General features: G+C 43.9%; 1 protein-coding gene across 2 annotated transcripts in view; it reads left to right on the forward strand.

Annotated features, from left to right (window-relative positions):
- Nucleotides 1–241: 241 nt before the first annotated feature.
- Nucleotides 242–24,550, forward strand: part of LOC133114282 (protein kinase C beta type) — a 93,659-nt gene continuing 69,350 nt past the window's right edge. For both annotated transcript variants that reach the window (XM_061223524.1, XM_061223523.1), the window contains exons 1-2: nucleotides 242–575; nucleotides 992–1,023. In XM_061223524.1, the coding sequence (XP_061079508.1) occupies nucleotides 403–575; nucleotides 992–1,023 (205 nt within the window). In that variant the 5' untranslated portion in view covers nucleotides 242–402. The remainder of the gene's footprint in view (nucleotides 576–991; nucleotides 1,024–24,550) is intronic.

Consider the following 24,550-nt stretch of genomic DNA (forward strand, 5'->3'; position numbering starts at 1 on the left):
TTCTCTTTGCAGCCTACACATGGCAAATGCTCTATCGTGTAATTTTACGCAATTTGGCAACCGATCTGTCACTGGCGGTTTTGCTAAGCCTTTTTTTCATGTTACTAGAACACTTGAACTGTTCAATGCCAGAACAGAGCTATAAAAGAAAAGGTGAGAGGCGGAGTTTCGTAACATCACATGTCAGATCTAGTAGGATAGCGGCGAGCTCCCAGTCTGACTGCTCACTGTACCGGTGGAAACGGAGCAGCAGAGTCGCGCGCGAGGAGAGAAAGCGGTGAGACTGCCGCTCAGTGCCGTTAACTACACAGTCTGAGATCTGCAAGTAGACTCTCGTTGCGAACTGAGTCACAGGGAGAAAAATAAAAAAATAAAAACTTTTTATAGCTTCCGTATTTCAAAATGGCTGACCCCGTACGAGAGAACAGGGACGAAGAAGGGGGCGAGCGCATGAGGGGTTTCGCAAGGCAAGGTGCCCTCCGACAGAAGAATGTGCACGAGGTAAAAAACCACAAGTTCATCGCCCGCTTCTTCAAGCAGCCGACCTTCTGCAGCCACTGCACGGACTTCATCTGGTAAGACTAGGAGCCAACTTGACGTAAACTCATGGATGCACGATTGTCATGGGAACCGATGGAAGGGAAAGCTGGTTCTGTAACTATCTAGACGATGTTAGCAAATGTCGTTACAGAAGGTACAATTTACACTTACTGTTGATGTTTTTAAACCACTTGTGGAAACGTATCAGAATTTCAGCCTCTCCCATGAACTGGCCTGTGGTATATAGGGCCCCCAATAGAAGCGTTTCAAGCAACATGTGCATGCAAGTTATAAACGAGCTCAATTATGCACTGCTTTTTAGGGCAACCGTTGATGTGTAGCAATTGTTTCACATGATTAGCCACATAGCTGTAATTGAACAAGTCAGCTCCCATGCGCGGTTATATGTAGTGTCTGATAATGTCTGATTATCCATTAATTGTTTTTTCAGGGGGTTCGGTAAGCAAGGCTTTCAGTGTCAAGGTAGGTAATATTTAAATTAATATTTCTCCCTCAATGAGTTTTATTACAATAACTATGTACCAACAAACAAAACTAAGTAAAAATTGTACATTAAAAATTGATAGGCAGTAGACTAAAAAGCGTACTGGTGGCGCGCCTTTTTAGAAGGATTGATGCGCATTTAGTCAATGGACTATTTGCTTGATCATATGGAGGAAAAAAAACATTTACTTGTTGCTACAATTATTGCTCTTAGAACTATAGATAAGGGTTATAAGCATCTCAATATATTACTAATTTTGGGCCAGCAATTTTATAGAGTGCGTGAACATTATACATGGACTCAAAGCGCAATAGTCCCAGGTAATCACTCAAGATACGTTGTCTGGAAAATGGGCAGGTAAACCCGATTTTTAAATCAACCGTTTGAACAAAAACATTCGTAAATGATTGGTAGATGTACTTACATCGCCAAGTGTGTTACAATTCTACAAATAGTATTTTGCCTTGGGAGGTCTCTAAAGAGAGAATACGCTTGTTTGTATCGTCGCGAAAATTTCACCCATTTCTTACCAAATGCCTTTACGCGACAATTCAGTCATTCAAGTCCAATAAATAGGCAATACAGCGATGCTAATGTATAAACGGCGCCAATGCCTTTTATAAACTGGGGGATCTGTTGCTCCTGTAATAAGCAGAGCGCGCAGTATTTCACAATGCCTATTTTAGAGGCAAACCTATGTAACCTAGAACAATCTCATGCTAAGTTAGAGGGCGTGTTTTATTTCCTGAGGTTTGTTGTCTTTATTTTAATTATGCGAGCTCGTTTGGTGTTTGATCGTAATCAAACGAGTGTTCGATTACAGTATCTCTGGAGTAAAGGTCCACGTCGGCAGCCTGTTTGAGAGCGCATTTTATGTTGGTTAGGTGCGTCGGAAGCCTGTTTGAGAGCGCATTTTATGTTGGTTAGGTGCGTTCCGAGTTGCGTACTGACTGTGAACTAAAGACAGTCGGGTCACTATCAGTTCAGACATTATTTTACTGAGTTGAAAGAACATGTTTTAGAAAACCACATGCAACAAACGCAGTTAGGTGTGAGATATTGAGCATTATTACAGAAAACAAGTTGTTATTTGCTCACTAAATTGGGATTCATTGCTGTTCAACTTGAGACCGCAAAAGTGCTTAGCCTACCTGTATTTTGTATTCAATTTTCCTTGACATAACCGGTTTGAAATGTACTTGACAGTCATCAGGTTTTGGATTGGGAAACAAATCTTTTGTATGTTTTTCTACACTTGTCCTCGGATTCGTACATCTCTGCCTGCGTATTCCTCTGAAGTGGAAAACCGCAAACTCTCACACTTGTGTACAAGTTTGCACATAATTCTTGGATAGTATGGAGTATGGCCTCTGTTGAACTGGTTACAAGGATGATTACTAGGATTTTTGTGGCCTCCTGCATAATGAAAATAAAGGTATCTGTAATGTATAGTTATTTATGTTTAAAAATTATACTGGTCATAACTGAATATATTAATTTAGGATGAATTGGTATCTGAATGGCTTCCTTCTGTTGTCCTGTAGTAACAAACAGGAGAAGGTAAAATGTGGGCATGCTCTAGTTCTCCATATTTACTTTTAAAATAATAATTTCTTTATTGGCAACTGGACGGCCATTAATATTTAAAATTTTACTCTAGGAACATGTAACCACATTGGGCACCAAACTGATTTGAGGAACTTTAATGGTTTTTACACATTCCCGCTTTAGCGTAATTTTAGGGCTTCGGAGATAGGCATTTGCTAAACAGCAAAAATTATTTACTAATAATTCAGAAGTCATGTTTCTTCATTGAGAAAAATGTAACTAAAATATTTTGAGAACTCTGAGCCTCGTAAGTTATTGTCATTGATATTTGAAAAGGTTCAAGTTTAACAGAATGCATATGCAATTAAGCCGTAAACCCCACACTTGTTATTATAGACCTACTGTATATCATATTAAAAAGAGATATTAAGTCAGTTTAAAGCCAAATAGTAATGTCAAAGAAGGGGATGAGGCAAAAGCTGCATGAGGGATGCAAGTGTTGGTGCAAACAGAAATTGGACAAACACTCTTTAGGGGCTGTCTTGCATGTCCATTAAAGAAAGATCTGGGAGCATACTGATTCGATTCTGTTTTAACGATAGCCATACGGTTTTTGCAATTCATTGCTATTGGACTACCAAATGTGGTGACGTTACAGAATTTCATATTATTCATTTGAAAATAAAATATTGCTCTGGATAACAGTGTAAGCCAAATGCCTGCAATGTATGGGTTTGGGCGGCCTGTAGTGTAGTGGTTAAGGTACATGACTGGGACCCACAAGGTCGAAGTTTCGATCCCCGGTGTAGCCACAATAAGATTCACACAGCTGTTGGGCCCATGAGCAAGGCTGCATTGCTGCTTGGGAGGATTATCTCCTGCTTAGTCTGATCAAGTGTAAGTCGCTTTGGATAAAAGTGTCAGCCAAATGACATGTAATGTAATGGATAATAGTGTCTAATCCTCAAGACAAGACTTCATTTTAGGAATTCAATGAGATACACTACATACTTTTCAATGTGACTCCACCCCAAATACACAGCTAAGCCGGCCAAGCCATGATGCACATAGGGAAAAACTTTCTTAAATAAATTAGTGTTAAGCAGGCATATTTAAAACCAGGATCCCTTTGAGAATTGCTGCTGTTAATTTTCGTGGTGTGAATGTGAGAATGGACCAGCTGTTGTGACAGAATGGCCCATTTTTGGGGCATTAGTCACATTGTGATCTTTACTTTTCCGTTCAACTTTAACAAGCAGAGATGTTTATGCTGCTAATTTTATTGTGTTCCCCACCAAAAATAAATGCAATAAAGGACGCTAACATTTTTATTGAAAGTTGAAAAATTAGGAGCACACTAATTCATCCCAATTAGTGGATGAGCATCTAAATTATATTTTTCCAGTTAGCACACATCAATTTACATCAGCAAATGCTGCATTAAGTCCTGCATTAACAAATTACAGTGTGGTCATTTACTCATTTTTCTAGAGTGATTTACAGTAAATGCTTTCAGCTGAAGTTGTTTAGAAAAAAACAGCATGTCAGTCATCTCAAGTACAATCTCTTCAGAAATAACTGGTGAAGAGATGTTATCAGCAGCTAGTGGGATTCAAAAATCCAAAAATAAGTGCATTTGGAGGGAATAATGATGTCATATTTTGTAATTCAGGGGGCATGTGCCAGAAGCTTACTTTTGGAGAGATCTTGACCCCCTATCACTATGGTGACTAATGCTGTGGGGCTGGGGGCAGGTGGAGAGTTGGAAATGTTGTGTGTTTGTCCTGTGCACAAGATTCACATGAACAGCCTGGGAATCGGCAATGCAGCATGGGTTGCCAGCCATAGTCCAGGAAAGTGCAGGGCCTGTGTTTTGATTCTATTTTGGTCATTCAAATTCCATAAAGTCTCTCTATTTTTGTACATGACAAGGGTCTATGCTACAATGCACGTAAAAATGAAAAGAAACAAATCAGTTCGCTTTTGAATGTTTTGAGAGAAGCAGCCCCGATCTCCCCCCAACTTAATTTTGTCATGGTTGTTTGGAAGCTTTTCATTTGGAAGCTTCTGAATATCTTGGGAGCATTCACGGATTAAAATTAGGCATGAAAAATGCAAACCTGAAAGTGACACTCTAAAAATAAAATTTGTCTGGGTGCAACCAATGAGGTTCCTTAATTGAATCCAGAGTTGAGTAACCCAGGATTTCCCCTTTCATACCAAAGCAGAGCAAGCTAATTCCCTGGTTGACCCTGGTTGACCCTTTCACACCAACTGCAAACACAAGACGTTTCCAGGTCATTGCTTCTGTGTGAAAAGCTTATGAGTAATCAGTGGACGCTGGTTGTTCTGATTGGGCGTGGTTGAGTAAAACTGTGGGAGAGGGGTCAGACAAGGACTGGCTTGTAAAAACTGACACATTTATTTAATGCTGCCTAATTCTGTTGAATGCAGAGCTAAGCATTATGATATTAGCATACATATATTCATGGTTTTAGCCTCTTTCTAATAAGACCAAACATGAATGTGTAAGGAGGCGATCCAGCTCAGCTTTTAAATACCTCTATAGAAATGTACAGAGGTATTTAAAAGCTTAGCTTGCTCTGCTTGCAAATAATGCAATCTGCACCTTCAGGCAAAATATCTTCCATGTGACGAGACTAAATCGCACCACGTTGTTCTCCGCTTAAAACTGGAACTGCTTCTGAAAACGTGCATGCCTCAAGAACCGTTATCAATATATGCATTAAACATTTCAGTTGATGATTTCAATTGGTGGAGACAGGCTGCATTCCTGCGGTCAAACAGAACAGACCACTTAATTGCAATGTAATACTGTGTAGACTGAGTGCAAGTTTGCCAAACTACACATCCAACAATATGTAATGGAGTGTGTTTTTCTTTAGTTAAAAAAACGTACATTGCATTGTATCATGCTCAATTTAGCATGCATGCTAATCTTTAATGTAAAAATTACTGTTGTACGTCGCTCTGGATAAGAGCGTCTGCTAAATGCCTTGTAATGTAATGTAACCCAGTGTGTTTATTTAACTAAAAATAAGCCTGCATGCTGTATTGTTGTGGGAAGTTATTGCTGATTAATTTTGGTGTCGCAGAGCAGGGTAACACTGTCTACAGTTGGTGTAGGCCACAGTTTAAGCTGGCAGCTGATGGGTGCTGGGAAAGTGTCAGGAGCGCTAACCATGGCGGTGGTGGCAGCCAGAGAGGGGGGAAACTTGTTGAAAAATCAAATTAGTACACTTGTAGACCTGGAGTGGCAGACGACGGCTCTCTAAACACTTTAAGGAGCGGGAATGGTGGTGTCTTCCTCTTCGTAAGGGGCATGGTAATTAATGGTCATGGCGGGTCAACAAAGCTCTGTGGGCTCTAGCTGCTCTGGGTGAAGGGTGCCCTCGTTCTGACTGGCTGGCGACTGGCTTAATTGAGTCCGGTGCTGGAGCGTCACAGTGCCTTTCTCACCGTGTGGTTTTCATTGGAGGAGAGCGAGATTTGGTGATGTTAATTGTGATGACGCACCTTAAAGTTGTGAGTTCCTCAGGTGCAGGGTGGGGTGAGGAAAAGGGAGAGCCCGCACACATTAAATACTCCCATGGTACTCATGGTGCAAAAGCCATTTCCTCCTGCGGAGGCCTTTGTGGGGTATAAATATTACCATTAAAGATGGGAGCACAATGCAAAGGTAACGCACCGTGAAATAAAGAACAGAATGGTAAAAGGATGTAAAAGGTGGTGGTTTTGTGTACTTCCAGGGAAATGGAAATGAGCAGTGTGTTTATCTGTGATAGGGCAGCTCAGCCCAGCAGGGTGTGTGTGTATCTTTGTGTTCAGGATGTGTGTGTGGGTGCACTGTGCTGGGAGTAGGAGGTTTATTTATGCACAAGTGGGTGATTCAGGAGAATAGGAGCCAGCAGTGTGTGTGTGAATGTGTGACTACCTGTGCGTGTGTGCCCGTGTGTGCCCGTGTGTGCCCGTGTGTGCCCGTGTGTGCCCGTGTGTGCCCGTGTGTGCCCGTGTGTGCCTGTGTGTGCCCGTGTGTGCCCGTGTGTGCCCGTGTGTGCCCGTGTGTGCCCGTGTGTGCCCGTGTGTGCCCGTGTGTGCGCGTGTGTGCGCGTGTGTGCGCGTGTGTGCGCGTGTGTGCGCGTGTGTGCGCGTGTGCGCGCGTGTGCGCGTGTGTGTGCGTGTGTGCGAGCATGTGTGCGCGCACATGTGTGTGCGCGCGTGTGCGTGTGTGTGTATGAGTGTGTGCGTGTACTGTATGCGTGTATATGCATGAGTACCTGTGTGTGTATGTATGTATGAGTACATGTGTATATGCATGAGTGCCTGTGTGTGTGTATGTATGTGTGTGTATGCATGAGTACCTGTGTGTATCTGTATCTACGTATGAGTACGTGTGTGTGTGTGTGTGTGTGTGTGTGTGTGTGTGTGTGTGTGTGTGTATGAATGTATGAGTCCCTGTGTGCACTTGTGTGTGCGCGTGCGCGCGCGTGAAACATCTGTGCAAGTGTCAGGCGTTACTGTAGGCTGACACTCCGGTTTAATGATAACCCTCATGCACTGGTCCAGTTTCTCTCATTAGCCCTATGTGGCCTTTTCCATTTCCTGCAGATGTAGACTGCCTGTGTGCAGTACGTTTGTTGTGATATTACCAGCCCATTAAGTCCTCATTGTAAAACCATCCCCCCTCCTCCACTGTAGCCAGTCCAACTGAACCACAGAGGAGTTTTCCTCTGAGGAGAGGAACAAATATGCATTTCTTCATAATTAATTTACATAGCAGATGCTCTTGTTCAAAGACACTTGCAAGGTAGCTACAGATACACCAAATACACATGATAAGGGCAACAAGAACGGCACCAGCATAAGCACAGAATGGCTAGTACAGTATATGAGCACTACTTTAAGTAAAGACTAAACACAGAACAGTGTTATGCAAGCATACCCTAGTCGTACGCACACAGTACCTACATTAACTGTGAGTCTCTGCAGCAGCTGGCTAAGTGTGAACAGATCCTAACACTGATCTTTTGTACCAGACATTATAGAACACTCCGAATCCGATCCCACGGTACCGCCATCTGATTGGACCGCTCTCCCTCTCCGTGATGCAATGCACGTATGCTGATTTCTGAAGGTTGTGGGCTTTTTGAAGATCTTATAAATAAAACATGTTCCTTAGGAATGAAACAGGGCTTTGAGTTGGGTTGGGGGGGTGGGGGGGGGGGGGGGGGGGGGTTTGGGTGTGTGGGTGTCAGGAGGGAGAGGAGATCTGTACCACTGAAAATGGCGATATATAAAAACAGATATCATAAGGGAATGACTCACGCTGATGATGAATTTCCAAGCATGTATTCCCGTCTGAGTAAATCATATGTGGCGAAATGAGGAAAAGGGAACTAAGCAAAATAAATAATTTCTACTTGCACCTGCATTATTTCGCTTGAGTTACATAACGTATTGTCGAATATCTGCAGTGAAACTACACGGAGGAGAAAGGAATAGTTGAGGCACAACGGTTTTAATGATCTGGAGTGGGTTGTGTTTCTGGGTTGTGTTGCTGCGTTGCTGTGTTAGTGCAGTGGGTTGTCTTGCTGCATTGGTTGGGGCAGTGGGTTGTGTTGCTGGGTTGGGGCAGTGGGTTGTGGGTTGGGGCAGTGGGTTGTGTTGTTTGGTTGGGGCATCGGGTTGTGTCGCTGGGTTGGGGCAGTGGGTTGTGTTGTTGGGTTGGAGCGGTGGGTTGTGTTGCTGGGTTGGGGCAGTGGTTTGTGTTGCTGGGTTGTGTTGGGTTGGGGCAGTGGGTTGTGTTGCTGGGTTGTGTTGTTTGGTTGGGGCAGTGGGTTGTGTTGTTTGGTTGGGGTAGTGGGTTGTGTTGGGGCAGTGGGTTGTGTTGCTGGGTTGTGTTGTTTGGTTGGGGCAGTGGGTTGTGTTGCTGGGTTTGGGCAGTGGGTTGTGTTGGGGCAGTGAGTTGTGTTGTTGGGTTGGAGCAGTACATTAGGCTGGCGGGTTGTGTTGTTGGGTTGGGGCGGTACGTTAGGCTGGTGGGTTGTGTTGTTGGGTTGGGGCAGTATGTTAGGCTGGTGGGTTGTGTTGTTGGGTTGGGGCAGTGGGTTGTGTTGTTGGGTTGGAGCAGTACGTTAGGCTGGTTTGTTGTGTTGGGGCAGTACGTTAGGCTGTTGGGTTGTGTTGTTGGGTTGGGGCGGTACGTTAGGCTGGTGGGTTGTGTTGGGGCAGTACTTTAGGCTGGCGGGTTGTGTTGTTGGGTTGGGGCGGTACGTTAGGCTGGCGGGTTGTGTTGTTTGGTTGGGGCAGTGGGTTGTGTTGCTGGGTTGGGGCAGTGGGTTGGGGCAGTTGGTTGTGTTGGGGCAGTGGGTTGTGTTGTTGGGTTGGAGCAGTACGTTGGGTGTTGGGTTGTGTTGTTGGGTTGGGGCGGTACGTTAGGCTGGCGGGTTGTGTTGTTTGGTTGGGGCAGTGGGTTGTGTTGCTGGGTTGGGGCAGTGGGTTGGGGCAGTTGGTTGTGTTGGGGCAGTGGGTTGTGTTGTTGGGTTGGAGCAGTACGTTGGGTGTTGGGTTGTGTTGTTGGGTTGGGGCGGTACGTTAGGCTGGTGGGTTGTGTTGTTGGTTTGGGGCAGTACGTTAGGCTGGTGGGTTGTGTTGTTGGTTTGGGGCAGTACATTAGGCTGGCGGGTTGTGTTGCTGGGTTGGGGCAGTATGTTAGGCTGGTGGGTTGTGTTGTTGGGTTGGGGCAGTGGGTTGTGTTGTTGGGTTGGAGCAGTACGTTAGGCTGGTTTGTTGTGTTGGGGCAGTAAGTTAGGCTGTTGGGTTGTGTTGTTGGGTTGGGACGGTAGGTTAGGCTGGTGGGTTGTGTTGGGGCAGTACGTTAGGCTGTTGGGTTGTGTTGTTGGGTTGGGGCAGTACGTTAGGCTGTTGGGTTGCGGCAGTACATTAGGCTGGTGGGTTGTGTTGTTGGGTGGGGGCAGTGGGTTGTGTTGCTGGGTTGTGTTGTTTGGTTGGGGCAGTGGGTTGTGTTGCTGGGTTGGGGCAGTGGGTTGGGGCAGTGGGTTGTGTTGTTGGGTTGGAGCAGTACGTTGGGTGTTGGGTTGTGTTGTTGGGTTGGGGCGGTACGTTAGGCTGGTGGGTTGTGTTGTTGGTTTGGGGCAGTGGGTTGTGTTGTTGGGTTGGAGCAGTACGTTAGGCTGTTGGATTGTGTTGTTGGGTTGGGGCAGTATGTTAGGCTGGTGGGTTGTGTTGTTGGTTTGGGGCAGTACATTAGGCTGGTGGGTTGTGTTGCTGGGTTGGGGCAGTGGGTTGTGTTGGGGCAGTGGGTTGTGTTGTTGGGTTGGAGCAGTACATTAGGCTGGTGGGTTGTGTTGCTGGGTTGGGGCAGTGGGTTGTGTTGGGGCAGTGGGTTGTGTTGTTGGGTTGGAGCAGTACATTAGGCTGGTGGGTTGTGTTGTTGGTTTGGACCAGTGGGTTGTGTTGCTGGGTTGGGGCAGTGGGTTGTGTTGGGGCAGTGGGTTGTGTTGTTGGGTTGGAGCAGTACGTTAGGCTGTTGGGTTGTGTTGTTGGGTTGGGGCAGTACTTTACGCTGTTGGGTTGTGTTGTTGGGTTGGAGCAGTACGTTAGGCTGGTGTAGAGCTGCGGTTTGGAAAAGTACTTGTGGCAGGAGGCAGTTGAGGGAGCTAATGGAGAAGAATGTCATCTGGTTGCCAGGAGACCGTTGGGACCGCTGGAGATCAATACCCGGGGATTGCGCGGCGCCCAGCTGGTTTATCGCCGCGCTTCCGCTAGCACCGCTCCACCGAGCGCCCGCGCTCCTGGAGGTGAAGGAGCGGGTTGAGAGCAAGGCAACGTGGGAGTCTTCCCGCCAAACTTCCTCTTGGCTCTTAAATACGACGGCAGTGTACTACTACCTCAACTGCAGCCAAAGCTTCATTTTTTGTAATACAGTAAAATCATTGTTTTACAGCCTTAAGGCTATTTGAAAGTATTTTACTCATTTTTTCCTCAACATTTTCCAAGCATTTTCCAATTTTTCAGTGTGGAATTTGAATGACAACATCCTGTTAAGCTGCAATTTAATTTTGGCTGGCAATGCATTGTATTCTCAAGTGAGTCACACACTTCATTTAGGTCTGAGATGTCAGGCAATAAGGTAAGTTAATTATCATTCACCTTGAAACACACCTGTTGAGCTTGGCAGTTAAGGTTGGAGGTGTGGTGCTGGCCAGTGGCACGGCGGCTGTGGGGTCAGGTGACCTGGTGAAGGCCGGTGATTGGGCCGAGGTGTGTGGTGAGTCCTGGTGAGAGTCTGGTATAGCTTCCCCAGGGGAAGGCCGTGTTGGTGCCTGGAAATCTGCTCTGCTGTTGCCACGGCGACGGAAAGCCCGACTGGTCTTTCTGGTGATTTTCCTTGTGACGTAACGTGAAAGGGGTTAAAAAAAATAAATAAAAAAAACCCACGCCGTTCCAAACAGCTTTAAAATGTGTTCACTTTTAGAAAGTGTGAATAATCAAGTATATTAGCCATATGGTTTGCATGTTCTTTCATTTTCAGGGGAGTTGGTTGATTTCGGGGGGTGCATGCAGAAGAGTGGTATGTGGAGTTGTCGAGCAACATGCTTGTCTCAGCCAGAGCAATATATCTAAGCAAGCCAAAGCCTATGGGGTAAAACCGCCCCTGGCAGTACCATTTCTCTGTAAAAGGCCAAAAAGAAGAAAATTCTCACAGAAAGACACACACACACACACACACACACACACACACACACACACATTTGGACCAAGGGAAAGGATGAGGGAAAGAGGTGCATGTAACCTACAGTCACACATTTTAGCCATGTATGGCTTACTTCAAGCTGAAAGTCTGAATTTTAACCACATTGTGATGGTTTTAATTGAACTGTTAGCTTGCTGGACCAAAAACAAACAAAAAAAACGTGTCACTGTCCAAATATTTACGGACTGCACTGTAGTTGTTGCCATTGCTCTTCGTGGCCTGCGGCACGTTTGTAACGGGGCCCATGGCAGGCGGTGAGGAACTTCAGGGCTGAAGGCCATCTGTATCTTCATCTTCATCTTCATCTTCAGCTCCTGCCTGTGTGCGAGGCAGCTGCAGTCCACGGTCCTGCCGCTCTGACCGGTACAGAAACGTGCGGTCCCCGGTCATCCCCGAGAGCGGCTCCGTTAGACCCGCCCGTTACTCAACCCCTGCGTCCGTCATGTCCCCCGCCCGGCTGCGGGGCTCACAAAGCTCCCCAAGCTCCTGAGCCTCTGGCCCCGCTGTGCAGCCCGCAGCTCCAGCGCGTTCCCTGGCGCTCTGCGCTCCACGCGTCCTTCAAGCGGTGGATCCTCTTCCCTTTTGTTCGCCGTGCGGGTTGTCCTCTTCAGAAGGGGAGTTGGGTCGGGTCAGTTTGAAAGGCCCGGCGGTCTTGCCGTTAGAGCATTTTGTCTTGGAGGCCTGCTGAAGTCAGTTGCTCTACCTGCTCGATTTATTTGTTTGAAGGAAAAAGAGGACCCATGTCATTTGGGTGAGCCTGACGCGTTATACTCAGTTCACCTGGGCCACATTATTTACAATGCAGAACAGTTGCTATAATGGCATTTCCTTTAGCCTTAATGACAATTTCTACCAGATTTTAATTTTATTAAAAAAAATAATAATAATAATTTCCCCCAACCCCCCCACCCCAGCTGCCAACTAAAGTTTGTAATTACTTCAGGGGGTCTTGACATGTGAAACCACAGAGACGGGTATTATTGTAATAATTTATAGTATCTTTAATCTGAATGGCGTTTTGAGTAATATATTGCCTATACGACTGATTATTTATGTCATGTAGAATACCTTGAGGCATGAAATTGTCGTACATATACTTTACATTTGCACTATATGACTGTTGTGTTGCGTCAGGTTTTTGAAGAGATGGGGTTTGTAGAAATCGTCACGCACTCTCTCTCCCTCATTCTCTCACGATCACAAACACGCACAATCGCACACACGCGCTCTCTCTCCCTCATTCTCTCACGATCACAAACACGCACAATCGCACATGCGCGCGCACTCCATCTTTGTTTTGCTCGTTCTCTTCAACTGTCTTACATGACATCTCTGTATCTCTCTGCCTGTGCTCCTTTTGTCTCTGGTCTAGTCTCTCTCTCTCTCTCTCTCTCTCACTCCCACTCCATCTCTGTCTCACTCTTTCTCTTCAGCTGTTATATGCGTCATCCCTCTGCATCTCTGCCTGTGCTTTTTTCTTTCCCTCTCTCCCCCCTCTTTCTCTTTCTCCCTCCATTTGTGTGCGAGCCTGTCATCTGCTAATTGTGCCTTGATAATGCGTGAGACGGAGAGCATTGTGGGTAGGGAAGCCAGAGCACAATGCAGTGGCTCTCCTCCCTTGTTTGGTGCTAGCATCCTCCTGAGCGTCTGTCACTCAGCTGAACATGGTTCCGCTGCCGGTGGGGGAGGGAGTCGCTAACGGCTCAAGTAAAGGGAGAATCTCAAACCCAGGGCACACGTTTGGTTGGACCTTACTGCCATTGGTTAATTAGCCTCAGATAAGCCACCTGTTTGCATGGCTCATCCACCGAATCATTTTTCCATAGGTTTAACCTTCTAGTACATGCTCCGTTTGCTCCAAGGCAAACATTTTGTATAATCACAAATAGAAATAGGTGAATGTGAAATAGACGGTAACACACTGAAGGCTGTTCAGACCGTTTAAGGCGCTCCCCACCGCAGGAATGCGTGAGAGGGGGCGGGAGCAAGGCCCCCATCCCCCCCCCCCCCCCCCACCGCGCCCGCGGGGACCTCTGCCGTCAGAGCTACATCAGTTGCCGTGACGATGTGATTCCCGCTCCTTGGGGTGTCTGGCTGTGTTCACAGGCAAGCAGGTGTAAAGGCAGGAGCCCCCTGTCCCCAGAGAGAACACAGCACCTGCTAAACTCTGAGTTGACATGCCTTATTATCTGCATTATTATCCGTTCCCTTGGTGGAGGCTCCCGTCAGATTAATCTACATCAGCTGCATTCTAATGGCGACAGTGGACTACACGGTGTGCGGGAGGATGAGAACGAAATATTCCAGGGCACTTGAGTGGATTGAAAAGCCCTTATTTTCTATGGAGGAGCATAAGACATGGCAGGTGACCGACATGTTGTGGCTGGAGAACCTCCATTAGGATCGTGAGTCATCTCATCTGCAATATGTTATGTTCCTGCATAGAAAATAAAGGCTTTTGAATCCACCTGAGTACCTTGGAGTCTTCCCTTTTCTTTTTTCCATTCCTGCCTTGAGAATAAAGGTTTTTTTATCCCCTCTCTTTCCACAGAACATCAGTGGTTAAATGCTACTAATACCCTTGAAGCTCTCATTGTATTTCTTTACTTCAGCGTACATGTGTAATTGAAAGAAAATGGAATATTCTTCTTCTTACACCAGTTTTGAGTGGCAGGTTGTATTGCATTTGCAGGCCCCTCAGATTAATGTTGCTTTATGGTCCTCCGTTAATCCAGGCTGCTGCTCTTCACCCTGCCAGTGACCGAGTTGCACAGTCCCTGCACAGAAAGACTGTGTCAGTGGTGCTGCTGGCACAAGCACAGGCACTGTCACTGCAGACCCATGGGTCCTAAGGGGTCACTACCCTCCCTGGGAGATGCTGCGGTTATTTACTCATGCCCTGTGTGTGTGCTACTCGGAGCTTAATGTGTTTTAAGTAACATTCAGCAGAGCCGGCTTCCTAGCGCTAGGGTTGGGGAGCTGTGCGGGAAGGCCTTGTTTAAGTAATGCTCTCATGTTTGGCCACCGTGACTAGCGTGCAGTTGGCGTCTGCCATGCATACGTTTCATGTTTCTCACATGTACAGTAATATGTGATATACTGTCGCCAAATGCATGTTGCGAAATGCACTATAACGTTTTATTGACTGTTGGGATCCTAGAATGTAGGGCATTGTCACCACACCTTAAAAAAAAAAAAAAAAAAAAAAAAAAAAAAATATATATATATATATATATATATATATTCATTTGCACTTACGATGACTATTGTTTGTGGTTGTAACCGCTCTACATGCATGTTTTGCTATTTATGGATTTGATGCCTTTTCACTTGTTGAAGAACTTATGCACTTGTAAGTCGATTTGGATTACAAGTGTCTGCTAACTTACTAAAATGTAAATGTAAACCTAGGACTAGTTATTTTGCTGTGTGCCCCAGACTTGGAGAGTTGGAAGGCATGCCTGTCCTTATAACGTTTATTTATTTATTCGTTTTTAGCTGATTTGATTGTACCTGAAGGCTGCAGGTGTAGAGCTGAGCTAATTCTGGCTCAGCAGAATGATCTGGGCCAATTTATGGGAGGAACACCAGTGGGGGTTAAATGCCTCCTGAGGCAGTTAGCCTGCTTTTTAATGGAAATGGCAGCATCACAGAGCAGCCAGGGGAGAGATGCCTGAATGTCACAGGTCTGGCTCTGAGGGAGGGTGAACCAATCACACAAGACGATGTTAGAACAGAGACCGCATGCAACTCAGTCACTGCATGACACGTTACTGTACTTCCAACTTTATTAAAAGATGTGAATATACGGTAATAGCAATAATAACAGTTGGGTTTCTGATTAGTCAGGTGTATTCCGTTGCTTCCTATGTGCAGGTATAAGAGCTTTCAGTATCTGTTTTTGATTGTCGGCTTTTAATTGCCATTGGAGTGTGTTATTGCCATTTGTGGACATGAAGACCAGGGTTGTGCCAATTAAAGTCAAGGAAGCTATTGAGGCTGAGAAATAAGAAAGAAATGCCTCGATAGGCTTTTTTCGATACAAACTGTATGGAACATCATTAAAAAGAAAGAGAGCACTGGTCTATGTTTGGGATCATTGGACGGAAGGGCCATCCAATGGGTTTGGAGGTTGAGCAAATGAGATCCTTCAGTATATTTCAGAATTAATTCTGTTGCTTAGGCTGTTTTGATTCATAGTTCCTTTTAGCCTCCACACTTTGTTCTTGCCATCACTCTGATACAAGTCAATCTTGGTCTCATCTTTACACAACACCTTTTTCCAGAACCCTGCTGACACTTAAGTAGCAAAATGTAACCTGGCCATCCTGTTTTTCCATCTTGCATTGTAGCCTCTGTGGATCAGTCTTTTGTGGAGAGTAGTCACCAACACATCCATGGCTGCCCTTTCGAAGAGTGTTTCTGATCTGTCAGACAGGTGTTTGGGGTGTTTTTCTTTATTATGGTGAGAATTCTTCAGTCATCAACTGTTATTCCTTGGACTATTTCTTGGTATTTCTTGGACTACCAGCCTTTTTGCAATTACTGAGCTCACCAGTGCTCTTTCTTCAGAATGTTCCTTCATGGTGTTTTGGTCCTTATGTTCACAAACACTTATACCTGCTCTATGGAAGCAAGTAAATACACTTGTCTGATCAGAGACTGCTCTGAGGACAACTGTCCAATTACTTTTGGTCCCCTAAAATGGAACTATGTACATGTATAAAGGGATGTAATTCCTACACTGATCAGCTGATATGGATTTAAATATCCTCAAATGAAAGGTGACAGTGTACACTTTAATGTTATATTCAGAATTCCATTTCATTTCATCCGATATGCTGGTGTAGAGATCCAAAAGAACAGAAATTGTACCACTGTCCAAAAATACTTACTTATTGTTAGTGACTTTTCTAATCTATTTAAGCCTGAGATGTTTTTGTAAGGGTCATGATATAGATGATTCAAGAAGGATTACTAATGAATTTGTCTGTGGTGTATTCTATTAGCATTGCCTCAGTGTGCTATAGTGTTACCCCAGTGTAAGGCTCCCATAGGTCCGCACAATGCAGTTACGTTTCACTGTAATATCAAAATATAGAGTGTAAATTGATTCAATGGGGCATCTATTTTCATACTGGCAATTGATATTAATATTTTTATGTAAAAGCTGAAGTCAAGGATGTGTTTTTTATGCTGGGTCCTTTGATATTGTGACATAGATGCAGACATACCAAGAGTTGGAGGTTATATTGGCAGGTACTGGCCTCTTGTTTGTGTTTGCGTAGCTGCAGATTCTCTTTCTTGAGAAGTTGAACTCACACATACTGTTGGATTTTCACAGTGGTCTCTGGTTATCACTGACTGTCAAATGAAACTGTCATACAGAGCTAGTCTGGGATACTAAGGGGCATTTCCCCAGGCTTGTATGTGCTGTTCTCTGGTGCCTCGGTCAGTGTTCAATTTTTTTTTCCTAGCCTTAGCAAGTGCTGTATTTCTTTCCAACCTTGATTAAAAATAGTTTGGGCTCAGAGGGTAATATATATATTGATTCAATTCAGTGTATTACTGTGTGTATGTGTGTGCGCATGTGTGCGTTTCCCTGTCATGCTCTTTGAACACAAACCGCTCTTCTTGGCTTCTATGATATCTCACACAGTCTATATTTCCTCAGTGATCTGTCCTTGCTAACTGTCTCCAGGGATGCATAAGATACTCTGTGGATTTCCAGGACCCTGGAACTGACAGTCAATTGGTATTGGCCCATAAAGGATATGGATCTGATCCTTTCAGATTAATCAATGCTAATGTGGACATCCTCTCCGGCCCTCTGCCTGATTGGAGTGACTGCTCTTGTCAGTAGCTATATCTATTTACACCTCGCATTGAAGGATTTTGAATGATATATTTGATATATAATTATAATGATATATATATTATATATAGAGTGTGTATGGGTCTGTGTGTGCAGTATGTGAGTTAGCGTGTGTCTGTGAATGGATTAACATGGGTTTTGTTTTTTTGTGTGCTCTTTTTGCCAGGTGTTTTGTGCATGTAGTTTGTGTGATGCATTACATGTTATTTAGCTGATGTTTTTTTCCAAAGCGACTTAGTTGATTAGACTAAGCAGGGTACAATCAACCCTGAAGCAATGTTGGGCTAAGGGCTTCTTGTGGCTGCACCAGGGATTGAACCACTAACCTTGCAGGTGCCAGTCATGGACCTTAACCACTATGCTACTGGCTGCCCATGATATGTCTCACATACCGTTATCTGCCATATATTATATATTATATATATATATATATATATATATTATATCTTAATTATTACATATCTCAATTTATCGTTCAGAATGCACGTCTGCATGAGCTTGACTAGAAAAAAAGATGATTAGAATGTGAACATTGCCTACTGGGTCGTGCTTGGACGGATGTCGTTCAGCTTGTCACGCATGTAGGAGATCAGGGTCCGTTTTGACGTGGATCTTTCACCTCGGATTTCAACGGACCAGTTTCGTGTCAATTTTGTGCTCAGAAAACATTGTGTAACAATCGACCCTGTATCAGGGGCCTCGTACAGAAATGTTCTTGGGTGTAAACAAAACATGATCTTAAGATCCTAAGTCCTTAAGTTAGATTTTTTAAAATAACTGAGACTGGAAAAAGTTTCTGTTATGTTCTTGCCTAAAATGGAGTATCAAATAAATGTTATTTTTAAACCGCAAACACGGCACACATGGGTATTTGCATGCAGCCCTCAAACGTGCAGTACTGCCACATAGTGACATATGGGCTCCTGGGTTCTCTTTCAAAAGAGTTGTCAAACTCAATGTGACTACCCTGGTTAAGTAAAGGTAAACAGAGATAATTAACTTTAATAAACTGCATGTACAGATGCAATCATGTCCATATAAATAGCTACTTCATCATGGTAAGCCACTTTTGAAAATGCAAATTGACTGTAAGACCATTTCATGAAAAAAGGCACCAGATATTCAGCTCTGTAGTCTTAACATTGCAGAAGCGCAAGATGCGTGTGTGTCTGCGTTCATCACCGTTGTGAATTCTAACAGTTGTATTTACCTTGTAACGTGACTAAGGTGTAAGGACAGGAGCATTTTCCCGAGTGACGGGGCCGTTGATGTGTTTATTGTGTAGGGCCATCACTCTTTTCGTCTGAAGTGTTAATGAGGATTTATCGTACAAAGCCTCTCTGGCTGGTGTGGGAATTGTTCAGAGGCTTGGGTAATTGTGTTTGTAGTACTCTCAAAAATGACTTTAACCCTTTAGGGTTTCCATTTAGTTGCTAGGCAATGGGACATTGGATCTGGAGACAGTTTTTGGGGTAATATTTCTGGGGATATTTTTGGGGTATATATGAGGCAGGAGTTGCCTTAGCACTGGTAAGTCCTCTTGATGTACTCAGTTTTTTTGGTGGCATAGGATATAAGATATTCACTGGCTCTCCAGCAGAAATGTGTGGCTTTTGGGTGCAGAATAGCCACTGGCTCTCATGTAACACTTTGTGATCAGTAGAGCGTAAAATACTCACTGGCTCTCCTGTAATACAGTGTGGCTTGTAGGGTGTAAAATAGACACTGGTTATGCCTCTCATGTACAGTAATGTGCACAATAAATGTGGGCACCCCTGGTCAAAAAGCCTTTTACAATTTTTTTTTAGATATTTTTTAGGCCTTTATTGGACAGTATATAGAGACCGGAAGAACGGGAGCTAGAGAGAGGGGAAGACATGCGACAAATGTCAGACGGTCGGATTCGAACCGCCGACATCGCAGCTCGCAATGAGCTTGTGGTCAGTGCTCTACAGGCTGCGCCACCGAGACACCCCAGCCTTTTACAATTTATATCTAAGTGAACAGAAGAGAACCTGACCTCTAAATAAATTGTATAAAGTTAAGCATAACACATTTCTTCAAATTTTAAAGCAAGGTTACTTTTTATTTTATTTATTTTATTTTGAGTTATGCTTTGGATCATTGTCTTGCTGTGTCAACTCTGCCATGTAGGTCTTTGTTGTTTAAAGTATGTTGTATTGTTGCCCTGTGAACAGTTAGACCTGTGTTTGCTACTCTTTTTTGCAGCTTTTTTGCCGTAATGTGTGGGTTCTTCTGAACATTTCTCATCAGGAAAATAGTCCCTGGCTTGATTGTGAAGTATGACCTGCTGGGTTTAAAATAGTCCCTGACTCTCATGTAACACAGTGTGACCTGTTTGGTGTAAAATAGTCCCTGACTCTCCTGTAACACAGTGTGACCTGCTGGGTGTAAAATAGTCCCTGACTCTCCTGTAACACAGTGTGACCTGTTGGGTATAAAATAGTCCCTGACTCCTGTAACACAGCGTGACCTGTTGGGTGTAAAATAGTCCATGACTCTCCTGTAATACAGTGTGACCTGTTGGGTATAAAATAGTCCCTGACTCTCTTGTAGCACAGTGTGACCTGTTGCTTGGAAAATAGTCCCTGACTCTCCTGTAACACAGCGTGACATGTTGGGTGTAAAATAGTCCATGACTCTCCTGTAATACAGTGTGACCTGTTGGGTGTAAAATAGTCCCTGACTCTCCTGTAATACAGTGTGACCGGTTGGGTGTAAAATAGTCCCTGACTCTCCTGTAGCACAGTGTGACCTGTTGGTTGGAAAATAGTCCCTGACTCTCCTGTAACACAGCGTGACATGTTGGGTGTAAAATAGTCCCCGGCCCTCCTGTAATACAGTCTGGCTTGTTGAGTGTATAATAGTCAGTGGCTCGTGTGGAGCCTGCAGCTGCAGAAGGCTCAGAGGTGATATGAGTATAATCCGTGTTTTTAATACCCTGTCCACGTGCTACTAGAATCATCATTTGGCAAAATAAATGTGAATGTAAAACTCAATGTCAGATCTATATATGGCTGAGTGTGGGATCTTCAGAGCATATTTCCATGCGTACCTTTGTAGGCCCCACGCACAGGCATACACAGATTATCTGCGCATTTTGCACCCGATATTGTTGTGAAATGTAACAGCAGGGGAATAAAAATAGACTGTGTGTGCAAGCATGGCGCTGTAGATCACACAAAACCATGGAAATACTTTACCTTCTGTAAATGCCTGAATTGTGTATTGTAAATATAATTGTGAATAAGAACTGGCTATGATGTTCACACTGACCAGAAATGGAGGAGCTGCATCGTTCATGTGACTATAAAACCCCCTGATGCTCAGATGGGAGAGTGTGTGTGTGTATACCGTGAGCCCCATAATTTTTTGGACAAAGATATTTCTTTCCTTGCCTCATTACTCCACAATTAGATTAGATTTGAAAGAATAGATAGAAATAGTTCATATCAGGTTAGCGTGCACATTCTCTGGTTTTATTTTAGGGTATTATTTTTTAAGGGTATTATCTATTCACCATGTAGAAATTACAGCATTACACCCCCTGACCCCCAATATGAGATGCATGTTCATTCGGATAAGGAGAACGACTTGGCCAGTCAAGAATCGTCCACTTTCTAGCTTTGAAAAAGAATTTGTTGAATTGTATTAAACTTTCAAAGTAGGCTTTGCAGATCCTATTTTAGTGCACTGATGAGATAATTAGGCGGTGGAATAAGATAAAATTTATCAACGTTTATCAATTGTACGCGCAAGACAAGATAGTTCTGTACAATTCAGAATTAATTCTGCTGCTACACTCAGCTGTTACATCATCAATGAAGACAAATGAGCCAGTCTCTGTGGCAGCCATACTGTTCATGCCCAAACCATAGCACCACACAAGAGCCCAAAAATCTTATGTGTGCCATGTATCAGGAAGTGAGCTGTTATACAATTATGGAGATTTAGGCAGAAGAATATAATTCATGAAGGCACACTGCACATGTGTAGGGTATCTAGTGTTTAATTTAATGCAGATTGTTCATTCCCTGAGTACACTTGATCCAATCAGGAAAATGAGATTACACTCTTCGGGTTGTGTGGGTGTTGCAGTTAACTCTGCGGTTAATGTGTTCGGCCTACTTTATCTGCAGTGTGGTTCGTCTACTTTTAAAAAGTGGGAATTGTTTAAATCAGCACATGTTATAAATGGCTGTGCCACAATCAATGCATGTAGTTGAAACTGGGAGGGACAGCTGTGATTCGGTCAGATTTTCTGTACCTTTTTACTTCATGTTCTGTGTATTTTCCGTTGTTGGTATGTGTGCTATTTATTTAAACATTAAGCGTTAGCTGTGTGAAGGTAAAAATAATGTTAAAAGAAGAAAAACCCTACACACTACTCTTAGATTCTCCTATTTATTGAACTATACACAGCCTTTTGACCCTTGAAGCGAATAATTCTGATTATCACATAACAACGGTGCATGTCCCAGCTGCGTATGGTACTGCGTAACTGCAGAGTGCCTATGATAATCTCTGTCCACTGTCGAAAGGTCCTACAAGGCGTACACAAGCCTCGGAACTGCACCATTGGAGCAATGGAAGAAAGTTGCCTGGTCCAATGAGCCACATTTTCTTTTACATCATGTGGACGGCTGGGTACATGTTCATCTGGGGAAGAGATGGCGCCAGGATGCACTGTAGGAAGAAAACGGTGGAGGGAGTGTGATGCTCTGGGAAATGTTCTGCTGGAAAACTCTGGGTCCGGGCACGCATGTGGACGTCAGTTTTACACGTGCCACCTACCTAAATATCGTTGTGGACCAGGTACACCCCTTGATGGCAACAGTATTCCCAGATGGCAGTGGCCTCTTTCAGCAGGATAATGCGCCCTCCCACACTTCACAAATTGTTTGGGAATGGTTTGAGGAACATGACGAAGAGGTCAAGGTGTTATCCTGGCCTTCAAATTCCCCCGATCTCAATCCAATCGAGCATCTGTGGGAGGTGCTGGAACAACAAGTCCGATCCACGGTGGATCCACCTCGCAACTTACAGGACTTTAAGGATCTGCTGCTAGTGTCTCAGTGCCAGATACCATAGGGCACCTTCAGAGAGTCCATGCCTCAGTGAGTCAGTCAACTTGAAAGCACCTATGAAATGACTGGGATGTGTTTTTTCCCATGGGCGTGAAGGATGAACATTATAATGGTTTCTTCTCTGTAGCCTAAAGTGCTGGTCCTGAATTGCATTGTGGGGAATTATTATATACAAGCCCTATTAGACTTCATTTGCTTCACTACCTGCAATCTGTAAAGCAATTAACTGAGATGTGAATTGTGAAAGTGGTAGTGTGTGTGTGGTTATGCTTTTAGAAATCAAGCAACTCATATCTGTCTTTCTGCATTCTCCATCTTTCCTCCTGTTTGCCTCCCCCTCTTTTTCTACCTTCATCTCACCTCTCGCAGTTGGACTCATATGTGTTTTTTTTTGTTGGCATAGCTTTACAATGCAAAATCTGTCCAAAGAAAATAGGTAGTTAAAGCGGAAAGATTGCAAAGTGAAAACACCCCACCTTCCTTTCTCTCTCCCCTGTCTCTCAGCTCGCCTACATCGTTCTACCTCTTACGGCTCTTTCCATCCTCTTTTCCTTCTGCATCCACTCCTCCCTCTCTCTCCCACCTCTCTGCGCTGTATTGGCACGGGGTTCTGTCTTTCTGTATCCTGCAAGCAAATGAGTAATAGTAATAAAGATGGCAAACATGCAGTCTTCTCTGAGACCCCTCTCCCTTCCTTTTTCTCTCTCCCTCTCCCTCTTTCTCTAGCTTGCTGTTTCTCTGTTCTTTCACTTCATCTTTGTCTCTCTCCATCCATTGTTGGGGGCGGGGGGGGGGGGGGGGAGGTTGAGCTTTGGCACCTATGGTTGTTTATATGATTGACAGTAAGGTGCGGTATGCATATGTGTGTATGTGGGGCTACCGGTAAGGTGTGGTTTGTGTGTATGTGAGTGACCTTAGGTACAGTACAGTATGTGCAGTGCAGTCCGTATGCATTTGGACAGATGGTACAGTTTCTGTTGTAGTAGTCCAGCACATTAGATTTGAAATTAAAACCATAAATGTGGGGTTAAAGTACAGACTGTCCCCTTTAATTTGGGGTTATTTGCATCCATATTGGGTAATGCATGTAAGAATCCCATCCCTTTCTTTTTACTGATGTTCCAAACAGTTTTTTTGGGAAGCCTATTGTTGACTGTCTTTGACAGTCTTTTTTTCTTATTATTCAGCCTCATAATAGCTTCCTTCACTGTCATTGGCACTCTCTGGGCCTCATGTTGACAAATGAGAAATGAAAAAAAGGCAAATCAAAAGCCTAGAATCATGAAAGCTTTCTTATACTTTCACTAAAAGTGATTTAATATACCTGACTATTCAGAAGCAGCTGAGATGCCAAGGGTTCAGTTATCTTTTGGTCCCCTGTAAAAAGGGCTGTTATCCCCACATATATCACCCGATATGGATGTAATCGCCTCAAATTAAAGGTGACAGTCTGCACTTTAACCACATATTTATTGTTTTCATTTCAAAGCCAATGTGCTGGACTACTACAACAGAAAATGTACCAAATGTCCAAATGCATACGCACTGCACTGTAGCAAGGGAAATTTCCCACGTTATTGGGCCTTTTTAAAAAAAAAATTTTTTTTTACCTCATTTTCTTTTATCTTACTTTCTATTGTATTATTATTGTATATTGAACATAGTATACTCTGATAAGTTATCATGAAATATTATTATAAAAAGGCGAAACAAAGTCAGACTCAAAGCTAAAGCCACATTTGTACTTTCAACGTCGGTCCTGGGGGACCCCAGTTTATGTTGATTTTTGTTCCAACCACAATTGCAATCCCAGAATTTTAACAAGCTGTTAATTTTTGTTAATTAGGTGCTTTTGATGTTTCAAGGGATTATTTACCCTCTTAAGCAACATTGTCAGAAATGGCTATGCGTGCCATTAAGACGAAAGTTGTTCACATTGTACTTATTGTGCTGTATTGCCAACAACTGCATGTTAAAAAATGATTTGGCTTATCACGTTAAAGACGAGGTGAGTTGATAGGCTCCAAAAAAGTAAAAGGAACCTAATTAAGAAAAAATAACAGCTTGTTAAATTTCTGGGATTGCAATTGTGGTTGGAATGAAAACCTGCTTACACTGGGACCGACGTTAGATCGAACAGACCCGGAAAATCCCGGAGCCGAGCGACTGTCCCTCTC

This window comes from Conger conger, chromosome 16, assembly GCF_963514075.1.
Source record: "Conger conger chromosome 16, fConCon1.1, whole genome shotgun sequence".
Lineage (NCBI taxonomy): Eukaryota > Metazoa > Chordata > Actinopteri > Anguilliformes > Congridae > Conger > Conger conger.